General features: G+C 35.8%; 1 protein-coding gene across 3 annotated transcripts in view; it reads left to right on the forward strand.

Annotated features, from left to right (window-relative positions):
- LOC149572907 (L-arabinokinase-like) overlaps positions 1 to 26,439 on the forward strand; it is a 245,053-nt gene that overhangs the window by 33,898 nt on the left and 184,716 nt on the right. The window contains exons 3-9 of one of the 3 annotated variants that reach the window (XM_089814011.1): positions 12,224 to 12,292; positions 15,634 to 15,717; positions 16,044 to 16,120; positions 17,034 to 17,100; positions 18,002 to 18,059; positions 18,258 to 18,325; positions 18,413 to 18,475. In XM_089814011.1, coding sequence (XP_089670137.1) covers positions 12,224 to 12,292; positions 15,634 to 15,717; positions 16,044 to 16,120; positions 17,034 to 17,100; positions 18,002 to 18,059; positions 18,258 to 18,325; positions 18,413 to 18,475 — 486 coding nt within the window. Of the gene's footprint in view, positions 1 to 12,223; positions 12,293 to 15,633; positions 15,718 to 16,043; positions 16,121 to 17,033; positions 17,101 to 18,001; positions 18,060 to 18,257; positions 18,326 to 18,412; positions 18,476 to 26,439 lie in introns of those variants that run through there. The other 2 variants (XM_089814012.1, XM_089814013.1) reach the window with 2 other exon arrangements.

Genomic DNA, 26,439 nt, shown 5'->3' on the forward strand with positions numbered 1-26,439 from the left:
AAGAAAACAATTAAAAAAAGGTATCCCATTCCTAGGATTGATGAGCTGATTGATGAGTTGCATGGGGCATGCTTCTTCACCAAAATTGATTTGCGATCCGGATACCATTAGATCAGGATGAGAGCAAAGGACATTGAGAAAACAGCCTTCCGATGTCACTATGGCCACTTTGAGTTCATGGTTATGCCATTTGGTCTAACCAATGCACCCGCTACATTTCAGAGTTGTATGAACCAAGTATTCAGGAAGCAGATGAGGAGATTTGTCTTGATCTTCTTTGATGACATCTTGGTCTTCAGTAAGACCTGGGAGGAGCACTTACATCATATGGAGGAGGTGTTATCTATTCTGGAGAGAGAGTCATTGTATGCCAAGGAATCTAAATGTGAGTTTGGCATGACTGAGCTCCTTTACCTTGGGCATATCATTAGTGCAGATGGCGTTCGGGTTGATCCTGAAAAGATTAGAGCTATTGTAGAGTGGCCTACTCCCACAAACCTTACACAACTTAAGGGATTCTTTGGTTTATGTGGTTTTTATAGGAGGTTTGTTAAGGGATTCTCATAGATTGCTACACCCTTGACAGATCTTACCAGGAAAGGAGCCTTCGTGTGGACAGGGGCAGCACAAAGGTGTTTTGAGCATTTCAAGCAGGTAATGTCTTCATGTCCAGTTCTAGCTCTACCAGATTTCACGAAGCCTTTTGAGCTTCATTGTGATGCATCAGGTGATGGGATTGGAGCAGTATTGATGCAGGAAAAGCATCCCATTGCATTCGAGAGTAGGAAGCTCCGGGGAGTTGAGAAAAGTTATTCTGTCTATGACCGGGAGATGTTGGCCATAATGCATGCATTGGCCAAATTTCGATCATATTTGGTAGGTGGACGTTTTGTGATCAAGACTGATCACAACAGTATTAAATACTTCATGAGCCAGCGTGATCTTAATGACCGGCAACAAAAATGGGTGACTAAATTGTAGGCTTATGACTTTGACATAGAGTTTGTCAAAGGTAAGAAAAATGTGGTGGCTGATGCCTTATCTCGGAGACCTCACTTATGTGCTCTGGCAGAGATTTCAGGAGATTGGAGAGATCAGATTATAGCAGAGTATGTGGGAGATGCTTGGGCTTCTGGATTGATTTTAGATACCATAAAGGATGATCGCTATGAGGTGATAGATGGATTGATCAGAGTTTAGGACAAGGTTTATTTGATTCCGTCATCACATTTGAGAGAGGCGATACTGAAGGCATTTCATGATGCACCCACAGCTGGACATCCGAGGGTCTTCAAGACCTACAGGTAGATCCGAGAGCAATTTTCATGGAAAGGGCTCAAGGATGATGTTCAGAGGTATGTTACGGATTGTGTGGTTTGTCAACAGAATAAGGGAGAGCACACATTTCCTGTAGGTTTATTACAGCCCTTGCCCATTCCTGATAGGAAATGGGAAAGTATTTCGATGGACTTCATAACTGGTTTACCACGAGTGCAGGGAAGGGATTGCATCTATGTGGTGGTGGACCGCTTGACGAAATTTGCTCACTTCTTTGCTATTCCGTCCACTTACACAGAAGCACAGGTGGCAGATCTTTTCTTTAGAGAGATATTCAGGTTACATGGGCTGCCCAGATTCATTGTCAGCGACCGGGATAGTAAGTTTATGAGTGTTTTTTGGCAAGAGTTGTTTAGGTTGTGTGGTACAGATCTTACACCTAGCACTAGTTATCATCCACAAATAGATGGGCAAATAGAGATTGTGAATAAATGGGCGGAAGGATATTTGAGGAACTATGTAACTACACAACAAAAGGCTTGGATCAGATGGTTGCATATGGGAGAGTATTGTTATAACACCACTTATCATATGTCCATCAAGATGACTCCTTTCATGGCACTCTATGGTTATGAAGCACCTAGCTTCATGGATTTAGTTTTGGGGGACAGTAGAGTGCCCAAAGCCAAAAACTTATTGCAGGATAGTCAGGACATCCTGAAAGTGCTCAAAGAGAATATACAATAGGCCCAGAATCAACATAAATTTTATGCTGATCAGCACCGAATAGAGTGTAGCTTCGAGGTAGGGGATATGGTTTACTTGAGGCTACAACCATATAGACAGTCATCGCTCAAGAAGAGCGGAGCTGAAAAGTTGAAACCTAGATTTTATGGTCCCTACAGGGTGATTCGCAAAGTGGGCAAAGTCGCCTATGAGCTTGAGCTTCCAGAGGGCAATCGAGTGCACAATGTGTTTCATGTGTCTAGGCTTAAGAAAGCCATTGGTCAGAGTGTAGTGCCTTCTGTAGATTTACCCCCTTTGGATGAGGAGGGGAAGCTTGTGTTAGTACCCGAGGCTATTCTGGACACCAGAGAGAGGAAGCTTAGAAACAGGATAGTGAAGGAGTATTTGGTCAGATGGAAAGACCTGCCGGAGGAAGATTCTACATGGGAGAGTGAGCAGGTTATTCAGCAGGCTGGACTGAGATTGCTTGAGGACAAGCAATTTCAAGGGGGGCGGACTGTAATGTCCCCATTTTAGCAGTTGACCAAGTGTGTGTGCGTTAGCCTTGTTCTACATGGTCCCGAGGGCTAACGAAGGGTTTAATGGGATCCTGGAGTGTTTTGGCCTAGTCATTTCCAGTTTGGGCCAAAACGAAGTTGATTTACTCAATTTCAGTCATACTTACTATTTTTAGTAAGTCGGCAGGACACAGTGCAGGTCAATTTTGGTGATTGGATTCGATACTCCTCGGTGAGAGCTTTCCGATGAGCTATCACTCGCATTATTCGAAGTCCGATTGCTAATACATTTTAATGCCTGAAGTTTTATTAAAGTAACGTCTAATTTAATTGTAAAATATTAAAGTATTACTTTAATATTTATTTTATGGTGATGTGTACCCAAGGGAGACATAACGGGTATTTTAATATATGTTTTATATATTACACATCTTTTATCCCACATTGCCCATATGAGTTGAGCGGACCCTTGGGAATAGAATAAAAGGAAGCATTTGTGGCTTCATTAGACAGGTTGAATATGAGAAGAAATTGGTGTGTGAGTTGCAGCTCTGTTCTTGGCATTTGAGGACGTTTATCCTCTCTTGTAACATTCTAGACATCATTCCCTTGGAGTTTGGCCTTTGGAATTCTTTGTTATCGGCTTCATTATCAGGCAGTTTAGTTGCATTTCCGGCTACAGGCAGATTTGGTATTTTGCTCATATCTTCTTCACTACTTGTCCGACGCTTATGCCGCTATGAGGGAATGATATTACGAAGGTAGTGGACTGATTGAAGGACAAAGTACTGTAGCAGCAAGTTCGAAAGCATGCGCTAGAGTATTATGTCAATAATGCTGAAGTAATTAGTGAGTTGATAAATCTTCCATGTATTTGGTTTTATGAATTCTGAAAATAACATTTTATTGGCAGCAGTTCATTTCCGCTTTGCATATTATTGTAGTTTCTTTCTTGTTTATGTTGTATGATACCAATTCCATGTACAAAATACAACAAACAAATAAACATTTGATTTCTGGAGTTATAAGGGGTTTAAAACATTAAACGGAGAAATAAGAGGTTGAATGCAAACTGTTTGACATAATTCCTTTCAGCAATTTGGTTTAGTTTTTGGGACATTCAGGGGTGCCCATTACATTCGCCAACATCTTCGGTGTCTCAACTGCTGGCCAACCTCTCTCCTCAAAACATGAATGGAACCGCTACGGACAAGTCCCCCTGATATAAGCTCGAACCAAATGCCACTCTCTCTGCCGAGTCATAGCCTGCAATGCCACATTGTGTCCGTTTTTTAATGCAACCTTCATAGCCTTGAGGTAGTCCTTGCACCTGTCCTCATCTGACCCATAATCTTCCTTCGCTATGCCCTCCATCCTCCATTCCTCATCACTATTTTCTTCCTCATCTGTGGTGGCCATGCCCACATCCGGTGTGGCCTCCTCTACTCTCGGCGCATCCTCAGCCTATGGCACTCCCACCTCCTGAGGCTCTGCTACTATAGCTGATACCCCTTGATGCCTTGGGGACTAAATGGACGGACTAACCTCGGCAAGGATGAGTCGGAACTGCTGTCTGAGGAAAGTACTCGCTCTATCCATCACCTCCGGTTGCTCTGATTGTGCGGGCTCCATGCTCTCCTCTTGTTGTGTTGGCTGGGCTGACTGTATTGGCTTGGCGTCTGCTAACAAGGAGGACGAAATGGTGACTACTGTATCATAGTCAATCACATCCAAACGAACCTGGGGCTCAGGCTCTGGTGCTGACAACTCCACCCTCTGAGAGACTGGCTCCACTGGTGCAACTGGAACAACATCCGCCACGGCTGCCAGGAATACATTTGCAGTCGTCCGTGGGACAACATCTACCATTGCCTGTGGGACCACCTCGGCCACTACTCGTGGGACAACCTCTGCCATTGTCGGTGGAGTCATCACGACTGGGGCCAAATGTTTATCACATAAAAAACATTTTATGGAACATAAGTCTCAATAATTAGATAAATTTTAGGTTAGTGAAATACATATACAAATCATAGGAAAAGAAAATTCTATTTGGGACATTTGTGAGTATTGTGAATGACGTAAAATTCTAATCATAATAACCAAAATAATAGTAACCGGGGTTGGTTCTTGCCAATGTATAGTTCTGCAAAATGTCGAGGGGCGGGCTATGGTTCATAGATTCTATACTACACATGGGTGGGTGGCTAGGAGATAGGTAAGAATCACCTTCATTACAAAAGGTAAGGGCAGTTCCCAACTAAGGGTAGGCAAAAGAGAGGTTCGTCAGCGTAGCTTCGGAACCCCCTACTATTGAAAGGGAGATATATACATACATACATATATATATATATATATAAATATAGTAATATATATATATATATATATATATATATATATATATATATATATATATATATATATATATATATAGTAATATAGTAATATATATATACATAGTTATATATATATATGTTATTGTTGATATATTATTTAATGATGATTAACCATAGAGACATGTCTCCTCTTATATTTATAAGTCATTCAAATTTGCATTTGGAACATACCAATACGATGACAGTATTATTACATTTGCCGAAGCGATCCTTGTTACTCAACAATTGCAACAAAATAATAACTTGCCTCTCTTTGCAAATAATTAATCAAGCAAAGTGATAGACTACATTCATTTGTTGTCCCATAGTGTTGAAGATCAGATAACACACATCTTTCCAAGATAGAACATATTCTTTTGGTGGGCATCAATGATTTGATGCCAGTGCACATATCAAAAGAATATAAGTACGACGAATATCATATGATTGATATTTCTTGTTGAATCATACTTCGGATTACATTGAAAGATAACATCTAGGTTGATGGATATATGTTGATATTCTTAAATATGCTATTCCAAGAATATCATACTGAGATGATATCTTTCCATATACTTGAGAGCATAATGTGTTCTATAACAACTCTCTCTAGCTAAGAGGGAGTGTTAAGGTTGTAGCTTCAGTCAGATTGAATTGGCCTAGAGATAAATCTGTTATGGTTATTGATAAATCACCATTTAGAAAATACTCTTATATCTATATATACATATATATATGTATGTATGTATGTATGTTATTGTTAATATATTATTTAATGTTTGATTAACCATTGAGATATGTCTCCTCTCATATTTATAAGTCATTCAAATCTGCATTTGGAACATACCAATACAATGGCAGTGTTATTACATTTGCTGAAGCGATCCTTGTTACTCAACAATTGCAACAAAATAATAACCCGCCTCTCTTTGCAATTAATTAATCAAGCAAAGTGATAGACTACATTTAGTTGTTTTCCCAGAGTGCCGAAGATCAGATAACACACATCTTTCCAAGATAGAACATATTCTTTTGGTGGGCATCAACGATTTGATGCTAGTGCACATATCAAAAGAATATAAGTATGACGAATATCATATGATTGATATTTCTTGTTGAATCATACTTCGGATTACATTGAAAGATAACATTGAAGTTGATGGATATATGTTGATATTCTTAAATATGCTATTCCAGGAATATCATATTGAGATGATTTCTTTCCATATACTTGAGAGCATAATGTGTTCTATAACAATCCTCGCTAGCTAAGAGGGAGTGTTAAGGTTGTAGCTTCAGCTAGATTGAATTGACCTAGAGATAAATCTTTTATGGTTATTGATAAATCATCATTTAGAAAATACTCTTATATCTACTGATATATATTATAATATATATATAATATATATATAGATATATATATATATATATATAAATATAGATATATTATATAATAAATATATATATAGATATAGTTATATATATATATGTTATTGTTGATATATTATTTAATGATGATTAACCATAGAGACATGTCTCCTCTCATATTTATAAGTCATTCAAATCTGCATTTGGAACATACCTAAAGAGACATGTCTCCTCTCATATTTATAAGTCATTCAAATCTGCATTTGGAACTATGTTACTCGGAAATGCGTTTCTTGCCCTAAGCCTTGAGTTTCGGAAACCGTCCCCATTTCGGGGACTTGGGGACGGCCGGAAACGTTTCCAAGCCATCCCCACCCAAGCAAAAAAATCGGAAACCCGTCCTCGAAAATTCGGAAACGGTCAATGCGTTTCCAGATGGTGTTGACCGTCCTCGGGACTCCGTAGCTGTTTCCTATCCGTCCTGCGGACTGCTTGAAGTGTCCAATTTTAAAATAAAATTCAACTTTAAAAAAACATTACTAGTGATATGCAATTTTTTTATTTTTTCCCCTGGGGTGTAATAGAGAAAATATTAGATCACATTCTACCTAGCTGTTGTTCATGATTAGTTAAATATTTAGAAACATAACAGTAATCCGAGTTTAGAAACAAACAATAATCTTAGTATCTGCCCAGAAAATTTCACTATTAAATTGTTAATATACAATACTTTTATTGTTTTCCCAGGGGTACAATAGAGAAAACATTTCACACTCTACGTAGCTGTATTCATGATTAGCTAAATATTTTATGCTAAAGTTTCATCTTTTGAAGCTGTTATAGTGTAATATCTTCAAATAGGGATGCTAGGAAAAGATAACAAATATTATAAACTAGGGCACAAACATTATGAATATTTATTTGCATTCAAATACGTCAATTACAGCTCAGATATTATGTCAGAATCAGATCTGAGTTTATCAACTAAAGACAATTTTTTAGATTATATTCTGAGTTTATAAACATACAATAATCTTAATATCTGCCCTGGAAATTTCAGTCTTGAAATACAACCTTCCTTACTATTTCTGAGATAAAATAGAGATGGATATGCAGATTTTGATACTCGACTTGCCCAGAAGTCTGCTGTCCAAAAAACATAAATATAGGTTTTACACATATCAAATATGCAAAGTCGTTCTTGAAATGATGGCCAAGTTATAATGGCCCAAAATGAAGGTTTCAAATCCTAGTGCAATTAATTACAAAGGTGCTGAAATGCAGCACCAAATTAAGTTGCTCAGGTCAGCTATAAAATCGGCTAGCTAAAAATGTCTTTCAACAGGTCAGCTATAAAATTGGCTAGCTAAAAATGTCTTTCAACAAAATATATATATATATATATATATATATATATATATAGCCGTCCCCTGCCGTCCCCTATTTCAGCCAAAAAAAAAGGGTCCCAGAACCCCGTTTCCTCGTCCCCCCGTCCCCCCGTCCTGGAAACTCGGGGTAACATAGATTTGGAACATACCAATATGATGACAGTGTTATTACATTTGCCGAAGCGATCCTTGTTACCTAACAATTGCAACAAAATAGTAACCTGCCTCTCTTTGCAAATAATTAATTAAGCAAAGTCATATTAGGTGTGTGATACAAAATTTGAAATATTTAAATGCCAAACTTTATAATATTAACCAAATCACAGCATTTATAGAATATTTGAGACCATTTTTGCTGAGCCACCATTAATCTGGTCTAATAGTATAGAGTACATCCCTTTGGTGAATCAGCTTTAAATTTCTTTAATTAAATATTTTCATACAAACATTGCCAACATTTGAAGCACCCAATTAAAAAGAGGCTAATAAGAATATTTGAGTCCCACCACAAATATTACAACAAAATAATAGCCCACCTCTCTTTGCATATTATTAATCGAGAAAGGCCACATTAGGAGGTGTGCGATACATAATTTGAAATGATATCAAATGCCAAATTTTATAATATTAACCGAATTGCAGGACTAACGCAATATTTGAGACCATATGTAATGTTCCCTTTTAGCCAGTGGCATTGGTTGAGTTGTTAGCCCATCATAGCAACCCTTGCGGGCTAATGTCATGGCTTGAGGGTCAGTGGTGACATTACTTCTCTTCATAGATATTTGGGATGAGGACCCTACCTCTACATTTACTATTTCACTCATTTTGGGGGACTTTCTATTTATAGTAATTCAATTTTCTGATTAGTTATGACTTTTGGTAGGGCACGTGGGTGTTTGGATTTGGCATTGAATCTTTGGATTCAGAGTTGATCACTTGGAGAAATTTAATATTCTAATTCCATGTAATTTAGTTATTAATTAAGTTCTAATTAACTAATAATATTAATAGATAATTATAAAGTTTTGTGGCACCAGTTCATTTAATGAATATGTTACGTGTTTGAATTATTGTGCCTAGTATTGGAGGGAGTTATAATATAATTATATATTCAAACTCCATCAAAATAAAATATGTTTTCAAGTTATGTGAGGAGTGAAGCTGAAGACACTTGTTTGACTTGTTATGGATAAATATAGACACTTGTTCGACTTGTTAAGTAGAAATATATAAAGCCAAAAGCCCAGAAGTCAAACCATGTGATGCATTTTTTATCATGAAATTGTTGAAGAGAAGCTTGGTGAGAAATGGTTTCAAAATCCAGCTTAGAGGAATGCTCTTCATGAGCTTGGAAAATCAAAGATGCTGAAAAACCCATCAATTTTTGCAAACGACAATGGCTTCATCTAGGAGCCATGGGTGGAATTAAATTCTTGAAATGGTAGAACTTTGAATACGTTTTTATCAGTTTTTGTGCAGAGATTGAATTTGATAGATAGAAAATAAATAGTTAAAAAACACAGCACCGCGGTCTATGTTTGTGACTTCATTGAGGCAGCCACACCTAGCAATTCAAGCCACATGGACAATAGGGATATAAACCTATTCAAGGTCTTCTTAGGCATGCTTCTAGGTAGTTATTGTCATTTAACACTTTTAAAATTCCGTAATTAGAGAACTCTTCTTTAGTCATTGCAATATAAACGCCACCCAAGTGTTACCATGTACACTCTTCCTTAGTCTTGGCCATTTTTTTGACATGTAGAAGATTTCATTGGTTCTTTCTTTTGCACATGGTTTGACACTTATTAAAATCAGCCTTTGGAATGACACGTTGCTTAGGGAAGAAGTAATTTGTATGCCATGGATAAAAACATGACACTAGCTTTTATATTCGACACTTTGTTAAATGGATATTAAAACTCTTGAAATGACCTAGAGACAAGTTTTTTTGAGGTGCAATAATTTATAAATACATGCTCTAAAATGTAAGGAAAATTCAAATATTAAATAATACAATAATCACCAAAAATACAGGGATGAGGACGTAATATAAGGAAAATTGAAATACTAATGAATACAATAATCACCAAAAATTGAGGATATAGGGATGAGGACATAGTCCATGTTCTTGTAACGGAGCTTCTTGGCAGCTACGAATAAACAATAATGTACCATTGTCTACATTAAAAATGATAAATAAATTGGAAAATAAGAGTAAACCATTTTTGTAAAAGTAAAAAAGGATTATAGAAATATGTTTTCAAAAAATTACATAAATTAAAAAACAACCTACCTTGATTGATGTCTCACTTTGCTACAAGCATTTTGATCTCCATAGCACCTATGTAGCATCTATCTAACACTCTTTGAGGTGCTGCAATAATGATATACACTAAAAAGGAAATATAAAAAATTACGTGATGGGAAGAGAATGAGTTTTGGCTGAGGAATGGGAGGTAAGAATAAGTGCTATGTTTTGATAGTGACATAAAAAGTCATGCTAGAGTTAAGGGTGGGTTAGGAATTCTATGCTCATTTGGCTATTTAATAGCATATTTTTAATTCCCTCTAGTTTTCTTGGTTTCACCTTGTGCATGCATAACGCATATACTCTTGTATACTTGAGTGTGTTTGAGATCTACTCAATCTGAATACATAGGCTTAAGATGTACCTTGGGCATAACCAAGCTAGATTAAGTTCAAGATCCAAAGAAGATATGTTTCGTTTAGGTATATCAAGGCATCTGGACTTACTAATTAACATATTTGGATTCTAGTATTGATTAGAAGCAACCTCAAAATCAATTCCACTGCTTCTGGATTGGTTGGTTGTTTCATCTTTGGAGGATCTTTCTTTCGCATGATTTATTGTTATTTGGATTTTTCAAAGTAGTACAAGGTTTCCATTAGCATTTTTGTTAGATTTTTTAATTTTCCATGGGATTTGGCCCATGTGTTTTAAATTACCTCAAGATGACCCCAATGAATAACCAATACTCTAGTGACATGTTTGCATGTATTTTGGTAATAAGTACAATAGAAGGGCACCCACATCACACAAAGTTACCTATAAGCATTTGTCACTGTATGGATCTTTCATCCTTGAATTACCTATGGTAGACACTTTTGGGTTCGTCCACTCTAATCAGTATATCTTATTGTATTAGGTTCTAATTCCACTAATAGGAGTTGAATTTGTTAGCCAATTGTGACTAACTTGCTATTTGTTGTTAGTGTTTTTATTCATCCGTAGGCATCTTTAGACTCTACAACTTTGTCTCTACTTTCTTCTTCAATGGACATTTTATAGCCACATTTATATTATGTCAATTGAAGTAATCATTCTTAATTAAGGTTTTAGACATTAGTTTAATGAAAGAAATTCTTCTTTTTTGCCAATCTGTGGGACCTCGGACCATAACAAGCAAATTGTCCACTCATTTAAAGTGCATATTAATGGTATATATTTCCTCTATTCAATTGAATTGGTTTTCATTATCAAATCGGTAATAATGCTACTTGATAAACTGTGCATCTTTGCATATTGTGATGTAAATACCTTCTAAAAATATAAAAATAGATGACATCCAAATTGGCAAACAAAATATTTAGAAACCTGAGGAACTTTCTGTGAGACTTAGAAATTTTATTGAAGTCAATAAATGAGAATCATAGGTCAATGAGTCTCACAAAGTGCAAGTTAGATTTACCAAGGAGTGTCAAAAGGACATTAACAACTAACAGTAAAAAATGTAAAATCAAGCTAGCAAGTAAGAAATAGGTATAATGTCTCCCCTTCTGTAACAACTACAGAAGGGGAGACAGCATTGATGATCATTATGAGCTAGTACAATGTCTGATGATGTCCTCAAAGTCCAGAGAAAATGTTTTAGATAATAGATGGAGTTAAAACCATTAGTCAGACACATGAACGTTGGTATAAGAATTCTAGGTCAAACATTACATGAATGAATTACTAGTTCTTTTTGTCACTGAGAAACCATCATCATAATTATTTCACCAAATTATAATTCCTAACAAAGACACATCTTGTTTGAGTTGTATTTTTTGTTAACAAGTAAAAATCTCAAAATTGCTTTTGCAGGTTCTATATTTCGGGAAAAACTTTAGAACTCTATATTCATATGAGGATATTTTGATTGCTCAATGACACTAATCATTAAAAATTGTTATAAACACGTGATACATTTTTTGACATATTTTTTTTCCGTTTGTGCATTATAGGCATTTTTTACTGCACGCTTCTCAGTTAGCAAACTCAGGAATACTATGCTTGTGAAAGGACTTTTCTGTCCTTGCATTATACTTCACTCATTTTTTTGGGGTAAAGCATGACATCCAGTTGGAAAGGAAGCACAGTTGTCCTTTTAGGTACAACATAAAAATTGGGGGTGTGAGTAGGCATCCGTTAGGATAAGCTTAAGTGTCAATTAGTGTGTGGTCATCTCTCAAGAAAACTGTGACCATCTTTTAGAGTCTTCATATATAATTTTTTTTTCTTATTGATTAAACATCTTTCTAACCAATTATATATGTTTCCTAGGTTTTACTTGATTGCGGAGCTGTGCAAGCAGATGCTTTGACTGTTGATCGGCTTGCCTCTTTAGAGAAGGTTTTTCTTATTTGCTTGTGTTGTTCGTCTATTCTAAGGTTATATGCTATTGAAAGAATAATAATTGAAATTATATCCTTCAAGGTTGAGAACTTGAGAGTGATCCAGTGGGCACCAAGCATGAAGACCCACCTGATGATTCTAGTGAAGGATTGTTTAGTTGTTTTTAAATCTCTATTACATCTTGTATTATGAGTTTGATCATTCAAGTGCTAAATGGATGCATGAAACACAGTAATTGAGTTGTTAAGGTACTGAAATAATTCTTGTTATAAGTTAATCTTATTGATATATGAACTCATTTGAGATTGGATATGTTCACCTTGTTATCATCTAGCTTGGCTTGAAGAAAATGATCTCTGCCATAGTATATACAATACTGAGCAAGGGACATGCATGTGAGTGTTTGTGATGGAAATAGGACCGAGTTACTTTGATGAGAAAATTGTAAAAATCTTACCAAAAACTTTTGAGTTAAAAGATTTTGCTAGGCAGAAAAATAGACAGAAATACTCACTAGTGTTTAAACCAATCATTAGTTTTGTTGAACGCTCAAATTCAGTCACTTTGTGTAATGTATTGTTTAAGTCTTTGACCTTATAACATACTTGAGCAGATTGAATTTTTGTAAGCAATTTTGTGTAATTCTGAGTGAGAATCAATTGGTTTAGTGAATTTATCAGCTACATTTAGCACATATGTATTCATTCCCTTTTCTTTTATTCTAGCTCCTTCTGTATACATTTTTAAAATTTTATTTCTTGTTTTCAGTTATTTTCTTTTAGCTTCTCGGGCTTTTGTTTAGATTTTTCCACTTTTTACCTAGTCTCTCATTTAATTATTTGAAAGAAAAAAAAAAAATTCACAAGAAACATACACAATGGCGGTCCTTAAGATGCTACTCAAAAACACATTACAACAAGTTTGGAATCAGAATTGTTGTACAGTGTATACTATATAAAATCTGGTCAAGTAGACAACAACGATGGGAAGCAGCTCCACAAGGTTAGGGTCCCTTCTGTAATGTCCCCGGTATTGGTTTCAAGGATAAATGCTGGAACCTGCAACTAGACATTATATATATATATATATATATATATAAACTTAACGAATTAGAGAAAACATAAGACTTAAATGCTACCCTTAACTAACCCTTCCTATTCCTTAATAAGGAACTCCCCTCTGATTACCTAACCCTCTAATGAGAATTGAATTCTTGATTAGGCAATTATCATATGAGAAATGCTCCCTTAAGGCCTCTGGGATCCCTAAACATTACTTGGTAGAGATCCCACCTCTTACCAAGCCTCTTCTCTAGCATATGCATATGATTGACCACTACAATATATATATATATATATATATATATATATATATTGCCTCTTAGAGATTCAACAAATCTCTCTCTAGGATTCCTTTTGAAGAATCCCGACATTCGCTCTTGAATGCCCTCTATCACTGAATTCCCTTGACATTCAAAGAATGCTCTTTACTCTTACTTGGTCTCTATGTATAATTTCTAAAGGAATTGACTCTTAGCATTAAACTTACCTAACCCTTAATGTCTCTTTATTCTCTAGAAATGAATAATATTTCCCCCAGTGGATTATTTATTCAAGTGTTTCTGTGAGCATGAATCATTTTTGGCTGGTCCCTTTATATAGTTTTCGATTCTTATAAGGAGAAAACTATTTTTGGACCAAACTGTTGATGTTCACTTGATTTATTGGTGAGATACGATTCCATATAGTTCAAAAACAATTAACATTCCTTGTTTAGCAACTGGCAAGATTGCCTGAAGAGAAAACAAGAAATGGTGAGCCAAGTTTAGGTAGTTGTCGATTTTCATGAAGTAGTTGACTGTATCGATTGAAGGTAGACAAATGGGAACATTAGTTTATCCCAGAATTGGAATTTTGAAGAATGATATATTCCCAACTTCTTGCTGTGTGGGTCCATCTTTGATCTTTCCACATGATGTTATAGCATACGGGAAGTGTAGAATCCATATTTGTGTGGAACAAATAAATCTTTAGTTGGAAGAACATAGTGAAAACTTTAGTAAGATTGCATTCATCACACCTTATATTGTCCGCTCTCTCTCTGGTGTGAACGGTAAAGGTTTCAAAGAGAGAACTATAATTGGAGTGACTCTCCACTTCAGTCGCATCGTGACTGTTCGAGAGGCCTGAACAAACCACGTCTCTTTCCTTGGAAGGATGAGACACAATTCCTTTTCCTCATCCGTGTGTTTCATCAGAATTTAACAGGTCCTACTTGGACATAAGCAATGTCAATTGATGATTAGAGAGTGTAACCGAAGGAGGAGATTCTTCCACTAGCATTGATAAGTGAATTTTTTTATTGAGAAGAACTTGGGTAACATTGAGAAGCCTGGTAGGCACAAGAATCAACACCATCGAGAGTGTTGTTGAATTTCCGAGATCACTGCAAATGTACTAAGCACTACCATGAATTTGGTATGTATATTCCAAATGCAACATCCTCTTAGATTTATATAAAGAGAATAGGCCATGAATAGAGATGTCCCTTAATAGGACATGTCTATTCATTAATCAAATAATTAATATAATAACTACTTTAATCATATATATATATATATATATATATATAAATTCTTCTCGGATAACAATAGCCTTATATCTCAAATATAAAGAACACACACACACACATAAATTGTATCTTATATATAATAGGCTTATCCAATTGAAGCTATCAAACATCAACACTCCCTCTTAGCTTAGAAGGATAACCACATAAAAATAAATATTACTTCAACGTAATATTACAAATAATAATTTTAAGGATATCTCATTTGATATCTCAGAAGATTCCCACCATTTGAGATTGCATTCCGATATTATGAGTATTGGTCTTCCAGAATATCAACACATGATATTCACCAAGTACCCATATAAGGTTCCTTCATAATGTCTTCCTTCATCTCAACCTCTTTGGGGTTGCAAAGCTGGCAAACTCTGTCAATTCTGTTCAAGAAAGATAATTAAATTAACTAAATTTAGTTGTCTAAATGAATATATTTAGGAAATTTGAACTTGATTAATTGTATTTTTAAGTTGAATATTTTATTTCATGAAATAACTTAACTTGGGGCTAAAATGTAAAATATTATAAGTTATTAAAGTGATTATAATGAAAAAACTGATTTTATAACTTAAATTCCAAAAAGTTCCACTGCGGAGATGAATTGATATCATGTGCACTTTGCTTATTACTATGATACATAATGCTAGTTAGATTGCTCTAATTAGTGTTTTATTTCTTCTTTTGACATCTAACATAGTTTGAACTACGTGTAGTATTCACGAACGGCAGTTGTTCCACGTGTCCCAATACTGGCTACAGAAGTGGACTGGTTGAACTCAATTAAGGCAGATTTGGTGGTATGCATATGCACAGATTCTGTCTCTACTGTTCAGTCTTTTGTCTTTTAGTTTTAGAAAGTCATGTTTGTGAATCTAGTTGTTGGATTCTATACTTGCTCTTATGTCACTATTTTGACGAGCCCTTGATTATTATCATTGAAAATTTATTTAAAGTGATGCCAAGTTTTGCAATCCACTATGTCACACTTTGGTTGGAATTTGTTGTGATTTGAGCATGCTTTGCTTTCGTGATAAGAGATAAAATTAAATACTTAAGAGTTAAAGAGAACATTTGGAGAAGATGATGTAAGTCATTTTAATAGCTGTGTATATCTTGGAAACAGATTTCAGATGTGGTGCCAGTGGCATGTCGAGCAGCAGCAGAGGCTGGAATTCCAGTTGTTTGTGTGACCAACTTCAGGTGATTGCTTGATTGGAGTGTTTCATAATGGTCCTCGCAAAATATTTGTAACTTGTATTGGGTAAAATTTGAAGACAAAAACATGTATTAGACTAAAGTCCTGAATAGATGAAAGACATGCATAGGAAATATTGCACATTTCATAAATGTTCATCACTGAACCACTAGTGAAGACTCTTCTGCAGTAGAATTAAATGCAAAATACTTTTGTTTTATGTATTCCTCTATGTCTGGGCTGATGATAAAACATGATAACATCTCAATTTTGATATTTTTTTGGGCCCTATTGGGGTAAAAACATGATTATTGGCATTTTTTAGAGGCTGATAGACAGAAGTTTATAGTAGCTAAATTTGACCTGTCAGTGTGTAATTGAGTTCTTTCACACAGTTATGATAAAAAGGGACTACCCTAATGTCCTAATTCTAGTTAGTTCTCATGGGCAACCGGTATCACATCACTATAGTTCTCCTTGCCCACACCCCCGATTGATATGAATGTTTTCAAGAGTGAGATTTCATCATAGTGGCCAACTCGGTATGATACAGAGAAATACTCACAGGACCTCCTAAATTATTCTATGGCCTTCCAAAAGCATGCTCAGCCTCAGGGCAGTTTTTTATATTCCACAGTGCTGTTCCTCCGGTGCTTGACGGGCTTCAGTGCTTTCCAAATCTGTTTGAGCCTGTGTAAAATAAGGGCTGTTCCTACAACTATAACACTTTTGTATTCAACATCCCTGATCCTGATACCATGCCCAGATTTCTATTATGTATTTCAAAACATACATTATATGCTGTGATCTTAAATTTTTGTGTATGCAAATTTCTGTAAACTCTTCGTATTGGGACCTTAAGCAGACATGTTTTGATTTCTTCTTTGTAAAGATATGTTTTCTTTTGGCTTTATGCAGTTGGGATTTTATCTATGCAGAATATATTATGGAAGCTGGTCATCTTCATCGTTCCATTGTTTGGCAGGTAATTATATGGTCACTGCTCTTAGGAAAAGTGGTTGAAGATTGATTTACAAGCCTTAGGAAAAGTTGTTAAAGATTGTTTGCTAGTAAAGGTTATTAACTTATTATGAACCTCTAGTTAAAACAGGAGTACTATGATTAAGTATTTTTAAGATACCCCTGTTAAAAATATTTATTATTATTTACATTTTAATTAAAGATTCATAACAACCTTTCCTATTAGTATTAGTTTATCTCCCTTTTGTTTACAGATAATCAATTAAAGTTTAATTCTCCTTTAAACTCTATAGCCGCATTCACATAGTAACTTTCTTTTTCATTTTTTAGAAAGAGCTCCATAATACATTGAATTAGTTGGCAATTGAATGTCCACTTGTTTCTGCATTAGTTTTGTGTTTGAACTAATAATCTGGTGTATTTTTCCGAACCTGTACGTTGTAATGCTGATTGGATTAGGAGCACTGCACTTTTTATTTAATGTTTGAAATGAATATTGAAGTGTACAACTTTAATGGCATATTAAGAATTTTCCAGTTAAAGTATGTTCTATGCTAACTTTCATCATTTTAGGAGGAATATTCAGGGTGGGCTTGAGAGTTCTGTTATACCTGGGTTTGCTATCTCACATTTGTGCAAAGGTTTCCCAGACTATATGACATGACTGGTCTCCAATAATTATATGAACCACAGATGTTTAGAGTATTATGTTTTTTAATCTATTTTTCTCAAGTTTAGATAATTAGTTGTTAGTTACTAAATCTCTACTTGATATAGAAATATGTAGAGATCAGAAAAATTTCTGGAACTACGGTGTTACATCATTTTAGAACACCGTTATGTGTTTATTTAAGAGTAATTGAAGATTATTTTTATTGAGATGCCATTATTTGATTGATATGCAGATAGCAGAAGACTATTCCCATTGTCTCTACTTACTTAGACTACCTGGTTATTGTCCTAGTAAGTTTATTTAGGAGCTAGCAGATAATAGTTGTTATGATGTGCATAGAAAATAAATGTGATTTTGTAAAATTCATTTATTTCAATTACATATTTCAAGGGGTACTTTCCTTCTGTTATGGAATCATTTAAAACAATGAGTTACTATGCTTATTGTAAAATCTTAGAATCTGAGTTCTTACTCTGTACCATATGCAGTGCCGGCTTTCCGTGATGTTATTGATATGCCATTGGTGGTTCGAAGGACACATAGAAATCGACAAGAGGTCCATTTGTTTCTGTAAGTTGTTATTTGAATTTCTTCATCTTTATCACTTAATAACATGAATTTAGGGCACTTGGTTATATTTTAGGTGCGTAAAGAACTTGGGATTGGTGATGACATCAAGGTACTTATCTTCAATTTTGGCGGCCAGGTGAGAGTGATTTTCACTTTGACCAGCAATATTTATTCTGATATAGACATGAATTTTATTCATGAGAGGTTAATAAAATATACTTAATATAAATTCTTTATTCTTTTAGAATTCTGATTTAGGTAGCCGTGTCTAGATTTTAATTCCTATATGTTGTAAATTGTGACATTAATGATTCAGATTTACTCTATACATAATCATTTGTATATTTTTTATCCATATTAGCATTCAGTAATGTACATGGAAGAAGTGTAAATGAAATTCAATTACTTAAGTTTAAATGGGTAAATTTCAACTAAAATTGTGGAAACTTAAAAGTAACATAATATTCATAGCATAGTGAAAAACTTGTAACCAACAATTACTCAATAGGACCACAAGTTTAAAAGACTTGAAACATGGCAAAAATTTGGCAATAACTCTACAAATTTATCAAACATTTGAAATTACTTGAATTTTTTAAAATATTCAAAATCATATAGTATTGAGTTTGTAGAACATATGTAATGTCCCTTTCTGAGGAGTAGCGGGAATAAACTGACTTAGCTTACTTATTTCTCGTACACTAATTTCTTGCAATATCAAGGAGTAATTCAATTAACTAAATTTTCCCAATAAAGCAAATTTTATGGATGACTTGACTTTACATAATTTTATAAAGTGGCTTAACTGAATTTAAAAAGAAATATTAAAAGTAACTTCATAAGGTGTTTTAATGAAAAATTTTAAGTGGGAAATTATAAGTTTTGTTGGCTAAATTTTTTGTAAGTCACTAAGACTACAACTTACAAAATTGTGACTCCAGATAATGGTGTAATGCGATAAATCTCCCTCTCAGAAATAGGGGAGGCTCCTGCCCTATCATAGGTGACTTCAACAGGATTATAACTAAAATTATACAAAAGGGTGGTTCTCTCAATCTATTCCTCTTTTTTCAAGAATGGTTCACAAGGCTACAACTTTCAAAATCTACAAAAGTCTCTTGTTGCTACGATAATATTGGTGACTCGGTGGTTGACGTGAAAGCAACTCCTAAGATAGAAGTTAACTATAATACTTTGGTGGGATAATAACAGGAAATGGAAATGGTTATTTGCAGATTTAGGGAATACTAATCCATATTTATCTTGCAGGTGATAATCAGAACAGAATGGATATGAATCAAATCAATACTGAAATATGTGAGTTAAGTCTGACTACAATTCAATCACTGGTCTTGATGTCCAGATAAAGGGATAGAATCATTTATCAATTTTGATGTCTTTTCTCTTACAATCAGTCAATATAAGCATAGTATTCAAGGGGCTTAATCACAAAATACATGACAGTGTGGTGAAAAGTCTCATTCAAGATACACGATGTCTAAACTTAACTAATTCAAATGACCTGATTATGAGTGTGATCATACATCAAGTGAATTAGTAAGCCCTATGATTATCGGGCATGTTAATGTGCAATAAGATAATCATTTAACCTCCCCGGTCTGATGAGTAAATAGTATGATTTGCTCGATCCATATAAATGCATCCAAGATCGAAATAATCAGGAATTGGCAACCTGATTTTAAGAGAAAGATAATCAAATACTCATGCTTGGTTCGATCAGATTAATTTTAAGGAGAAATCTCGAAGAGTTTTATAAGAGTAGATCATATCAATGTGTATATGTGTGAATGTATAGCAGTTCACATGGTGAACTGATATACATGCACACACATACACATATATTTTGCTAATATTTCTTTGAATTTTAACTGATGCTAGAGTTTCTCAACATTAGGGAAGCTTCCCGAAGGATTTCGAATAGAACCTCGGCTAACAAACTTTAATTATTTGGACCTTTTTTATATTAAATCAATTAATTAAATAAGTCCATGTGATATTATTTAATTTTTAGGACCATTTAATTAATTATGCTAATTAAAATATTAAAAACTGGGGACATTACATAAGAGGATGATGCTTTAAGAAAATTTCCTTTGGATTGAGTTGATTTTTAAATTAATACTTTGAAAGAGATTGATATTGAAAGGACTTTTTGAGTTTATCCTTAGGAAGACATTGATTTTGTAATAACCCTCAGCTGGCTATATCTTGAACCACTCCGGTCTCACCAATGTTTCACAACAATCAGATGGTTTGGTATTTTGTTAAACATATTGCAAACAAACTCTTTATCCAAATATGATAACAAACCAAATATAACTCGAACTTGGAATTTCAGAATTGAATTGTTTATTAATTTGTAATCAAAATTCACAATGAAGCCCAGCTAGATGTGCAATGAAATTTCATTAAGTAATTTGCACTTATTACTTAATTCTTGAGTTCCCAATTTGCAATTACAACTATCTGTTAACAGAACCAGCTGCAAAAGTAAGAAGGAATATAAAAAATGAATGTTGCAACCTGTTTTGCTTGATGATATATTTTCAAATTTGTCCAGGCACCATGTGCAGCTCCAGAATTGCATGAATTTCGCAGAAGTCTCTTTCAAACCCAAATACAAGGCTCCCCAATGTGATCACAGCCCTCTTACAGACCTCCACATAAATTGCAGGCCAATGCTAGCAAACACAGAGGCCTCTACGACGTTCACAGGGCCTGAATATTAAAACATAGGGCCTGAAAGAAGTTCACAGGCCTTTATTAAGTAATGCAGTTCCCTTATAATTTGGACACTGTCCCTCCAAATGTGTTGCAGGACAAATACTAAGCAGCAGCAGGTAGCATAGTGCCCAAACGCTGCCACAATGGAATTGCAGCCTCTCAATGTTGCACAATAATTACTTCCAGAAAATTGCAGATATGCACAGTCACAATAGACACAAACAATCATCCATTGACCAATCAATTCTCCCAGAATTCAACCACTTCTTTTTCATAGAAGATACAATAAAGAAGTGTGGGCAAATTGCCATACAGAAACAACAATTTGCAATGCAATCTTAGAACAATTTTCCGAAATATAACCCTTATACTTCAGCAAGGGCACAAACTCAGAAACTCCTCACAGGCAACAAAATAAAATAATTAATCGGATGACTTTCCCATCAAATGGCCTGATATTTATAATCTCCAAATGACACAAGTTTCCCAAATGAACTCCACTTAAGAAGCTTCCTCCACACAATGTTAAAATATAATAAAGTGACATTATAATATAATTTATTAATTACTTTTGGCTCTGAAAATGACCTTTTCCACTATAACATAATATTTTGACACACAAGGCCATTGTTTCTAGTACCCACGATTAATTTTTTTTTCAACCCGGTTCTAGAAGCTATGATACCGAGGTGACCAACATTAAACACCAACAAAAATAGCAACCTCAACATATTTAGATGAATAATAATAATTCACCCATCTTGCGAGAACATTTGAAGAAGCATTAGAATCAAAATTTGACAACACTAGAGTGATCTTGACGAAGAAAGATGATGAATGAACCTGATGCGGTGAATTACTATAAATAGACGCTCCCAACAAGATTCTTGGAGCCCAAACTTAAAGCTAGAAATAAAAAATGAGAGCATCATTTAGCTCCTCTAACTCAATTGAGTTTATCGGAACCAACAGTTTGACTTACTATAAAAAGTAAGTTCCTCAAATAGAGCCAAAACACACCATAGGTTGTTGGAAAGCTTATAACCCCCCAACTAAGATCCTCAAATCCCACTGTCAGCTCACAAGGGTCACGATGCTGAACCGACCAAGTCAACTGCAGGAACTTACTAAAACTGGTGACATTATAGTCCCCCCTCCCTAAGATTGCTTGTCCCCAAGCAATCTCGGAGTAAAATGAACATCACAGTCCACTTGGATTCCAAGGGTACAACTGCGTACTATCCCTGTTGTGTACAAGCAACTCCTATAGCACTAGCACCCAAATAACAAACATCAACATCAAAATCATCTAAAAACTAACTCTAGGCATTGATGAAGGCAACAACTCATCGGAACTCAACCCAACTGAAATATCAACTCTATCCACACTTGAGTCCCCATCAAATTGACACACACCCAATTGCACTATGGAGACGATAACAACCATAAGTACTTGAATCACCATCATCAATTCCAAGCTCAGATAAACTTTCATGGGTGTGTGGATACTATAAGTGATCTAACTTACAACTGTCGATCCCATTTGCAAAAGGTGGTCCTAACCCATCTCATAATGGATGGTATGAAATTGCAGCCAACCCACACTGGCGTGAAACTAAATCTTGTACCTGTAGGTCAAAAGAGAAGTGATGAGCACTCCTTACAGTGTAATCCCAATAAAACTCCCAATCTCTATCAAGGGCTCATCAATATCAAACTAGGAATTAGGAGACAGCTCCAATCTCTGACTTTGAACTACCGATTAGGTAGAATCATGGTGGATCCTCTCAGTAAACCCAACCACAAAATCCCAGTGGGGAAGCATGGTAGACAGAGTCTCTACAATCTTTCCCACCTACCTCTGAATAACATGAAAGCCTTGGATGAGAGTACCCTCAAACACTTTGTATGAATCCTACCACACATCTACACTCTCCAAAAGATACTCCATGAAAGATTGTGTAGTAGAAATTATATGTGGAAGTATCAACCTACTCCCCAGCTACCCACAACTGATCCCTTTGAATCACATTGTAGTCCTCAATAGATGCTCTCATCTCCTTCATACCTATTGCACCCATATCATGTGCAGATGGGATTGCCACATCATCATGCCCCTCATCCCTGATCGTGGAAGCAAACTCACCACCAACCACGATATGTAATTGAATAGGATCTGGGGTTGGCATCGACTGTACTTGCTCCAACTCCACGATAATCTCATCCAGTTATGACTGTGACTCCTGAAGAGAAAACTAAGTACATTGAAGAGAGTCAATAGTCACCTCAAGCTCTTGGGTGAGCTCAGCCACCTCCTCTTTCCCTAACAACGTCTCATGACAAGTGCTACCCCACTCCAAAACAACTAACTGCGAATAGTTATGCTTCAAGATCCTGACAGCCTCTCGAAATACATGAATTTCTGCTAGAGAAAGAGTACTATTATCGTGCTCATTTGACATAGGAGCACCCCAACCATATGTGCCTAACATCTAACGAATCACATCATAATGCTCAAAAGATGAAGAGATGTGACCATCACTCACCTTCGGCTGGTTGGCCACATGATGCCTTTGTAGTCCCTTTATTATACTTAGGAGATGTTGTTAGTAAATTTGGAGTACAAGTCCACTAGGAGAAGATTCAGGCTATCCTTGATTGGGCTCCGTGAAATCACTCTTCGAATTGCTAGGGTTACTTGGGTTGCATAATTACTACAAATGGTTTTTGAAGGGATTCTCTCAACTTAGTGTTCCATTAATAGATCTAACTAAGAAGGGCTCCTTCAAGTGGAATGAAGAGGCGCAACACACTTCTAACAAGCTAAAAGAGGCCATGAGTACTTGCCCGGTTCTTGCCTTACCTGACTTCACTTAACCATTCATTCTGAAGTGCGATGCATCCGAAGAGGGCATTGGTGCTATACTAATGCAGGAAAGGTACCCTATAGCCTATGAGAGTCAAAAACTTACACAAGTTGAGCATCTATATTCCATCTACGACAAAGAGATGTTGGCCATCATGCACGCCATGACCAAGTTCTGGCAATATCTAGTGAGTGTCAAGTTTGCTGTCTATATTGATCACAGTAGCTTGATATATTTTTTGAAGTAGCGAGATCTAAACGAGAGGCAAAAAAAGGGGCAAGTAAGATTTAGGATTTTGGTTTTGACATTGAATATGTGAAAGGAAAGAATAATGCAGTAGCGGGTGCTTTGCCAAGAAAACCCGCCATCTGTATATTATCCCAAATCTTAGCCGATTGGAAAGCACACTTATAGGTGGAATACTCTAAAATTACATTTGCATGTAAGTTAATCGATGATGACACTCAAGATGACTGATATAAAGTAGTTGATGACATCATTTGCTACAAGGATCGGATATATATAGTGCTTGAGTCCAAATTGAAGCAGAGAATCCCGAAGGAAATGCATACCTCACAGTTGGCAGGACACCTTGGGTTTCTCAAGACATATAAATAGCTTAGGGAAAGGTTTTCATGGAAGGGACTTAATGATAATGTTTTGCAGTACATGCGGGAATGTGCAATATGCTAGCATAACAAATCCAACCACACCTTACCTACCAGATTACTACAACCCTTGCCAATTTTGGAACAAAAGTGGGAGAGCATCTCTATGGATTTTCATCACCGGACTTCCAAAGGTAAATGGAAGGGATTATATCTTCATGGTAGTTGACTGGTTGACAAAGTTCACAAAATTCTTTGCCATCTTTTCAGACTTCCAGGTTGCACAGGTGGTCGACTTATTTTTCAGGGAAGTTTTCCGCTTGCACAGGTTACCCCAAAACATTGTTAGAGTTAGGGATGGTTGATTTCTTAGTCCCTTTTGGACATTATTTTTGGTTGGCAGGAACAAAATTATTGCCAAGTACCAGCTACTACCCCCAAACCGATGGACGAACAAGGATTTTGAACAAATGGTTGGAAGGTTATTTGTGGAATTATGTTTCAGCACAGCAATGAGAGTGGATTAAATGGATGCGTCTCAGAGAATACTATAATAATACAATGTATCACATGTCGATCAGGATGGCTCCCTTCAAAGCATTCTATGGGTATGAACCCCTTTCATTCGTGGACATGATTTTGGGTGACAACCGCGCACTAAGAGAAAAAGAATGGCTATATGAAGGACAAGACATTTTGAGATTCTTGAAGAAAAATTTGTAGCGGGCACATAATCAACAAAAGATCTATACTGACAGACATCGGATCAAGAGGAGTTTTGAGGTGGGTGGCGTGGTCTATCTAAGACTCCAGCCTTATAGGCAATCGCCATTGGAAGGCAAAGGTAAAAGAGAAACTAAGGCCGCATTTTTTCAGTCCCTACCATGTAATTCGCTGTATCAATTAAGTTGCCTATGAACTTGAACTACTAGAGGGAATTCACATCCGCAATGTCTTTCATGTATCCTTCCTAAAGAAAGTCACGAGATAGAACATCATAGTAACTACAAATCTTCCAACGCTCAATTAAGAAAAGAAATTGGTGTTGGAACTTGATGAAATCATTGATATTCGGAAAAAGACATTGGTGAACCGTACTGTAAAGGAATACTTGATACAATGGAAGCACTTTCCGCTCAACGATGCCCCTTGGGAAGGTGAACACATTCTTCAACATCCGACATTGCGTTTGCTTGAGGACAAGCAAACTTTGGGACAGGAGGAGTATAATGGTCCCGTCACAAAATAAATAAATTATTAACCCTTTGTTTATGGGCTGATTGATTTAGCTTATCTTGGACCTATTTTATTTTAATTGTTTTCATAGGTGTTTTTCGTGCCTCCTGTCGGTACTTAGTTTCTCCCTTGATGGGGTATTTATGTCAGTGAGGTTGAGTTATTTTGGTATGCGATTTGGATTATTTCTTTGTACCACAAACTCTTATTTGGAATTTAGTATTGTTTGTCATTTCGGAAGTGGAAGATCTTCCCTACTTGGCTAGTTCAGTTTCGGTGGGATTCAACCCTCACCCTATTTCGATTCTCTGTGTTACTTTTCTTCGGATTTAGCACATCTGGAGCACCATCTTTGTTTGAAGTATTATATATTTCATGATTGAAGCTGCATCTATTTGGTGTATGTGAATATTAATTCTTCATTCGGTGTCAATTGCATAACTCTATGATTTGCGTTTATCAAGTGTTGGGTGGATATTTTGCAACTGACAATTTTTTGGCGACTCTTCTGGGATCCGAACTCATTCGGAAGCCTCTTGCTTCCGTTTGAAGTTTAGCTCCTTGTTCTAATTGACATTACAGGTTATCACACTAGCAAGTTTTGAGAACATATATTCACGGAGACAAAAGGGTGATAGCTCATC

This window comes from Cupressus sempervirens, chromosome 2 (assembly GCF_028749045.1).
Source record: "Cupressus sempervirens isolate cs-2001-9-10 chromosome 2, ASM2874904v1, whole genome shotgun sequence".
NCBI lineage: Eukaryota > Viridiplantae > Streptophyta > Pinopsida > Cupressales > Cupressaceae > Cupressus > Cupressus sempervirens.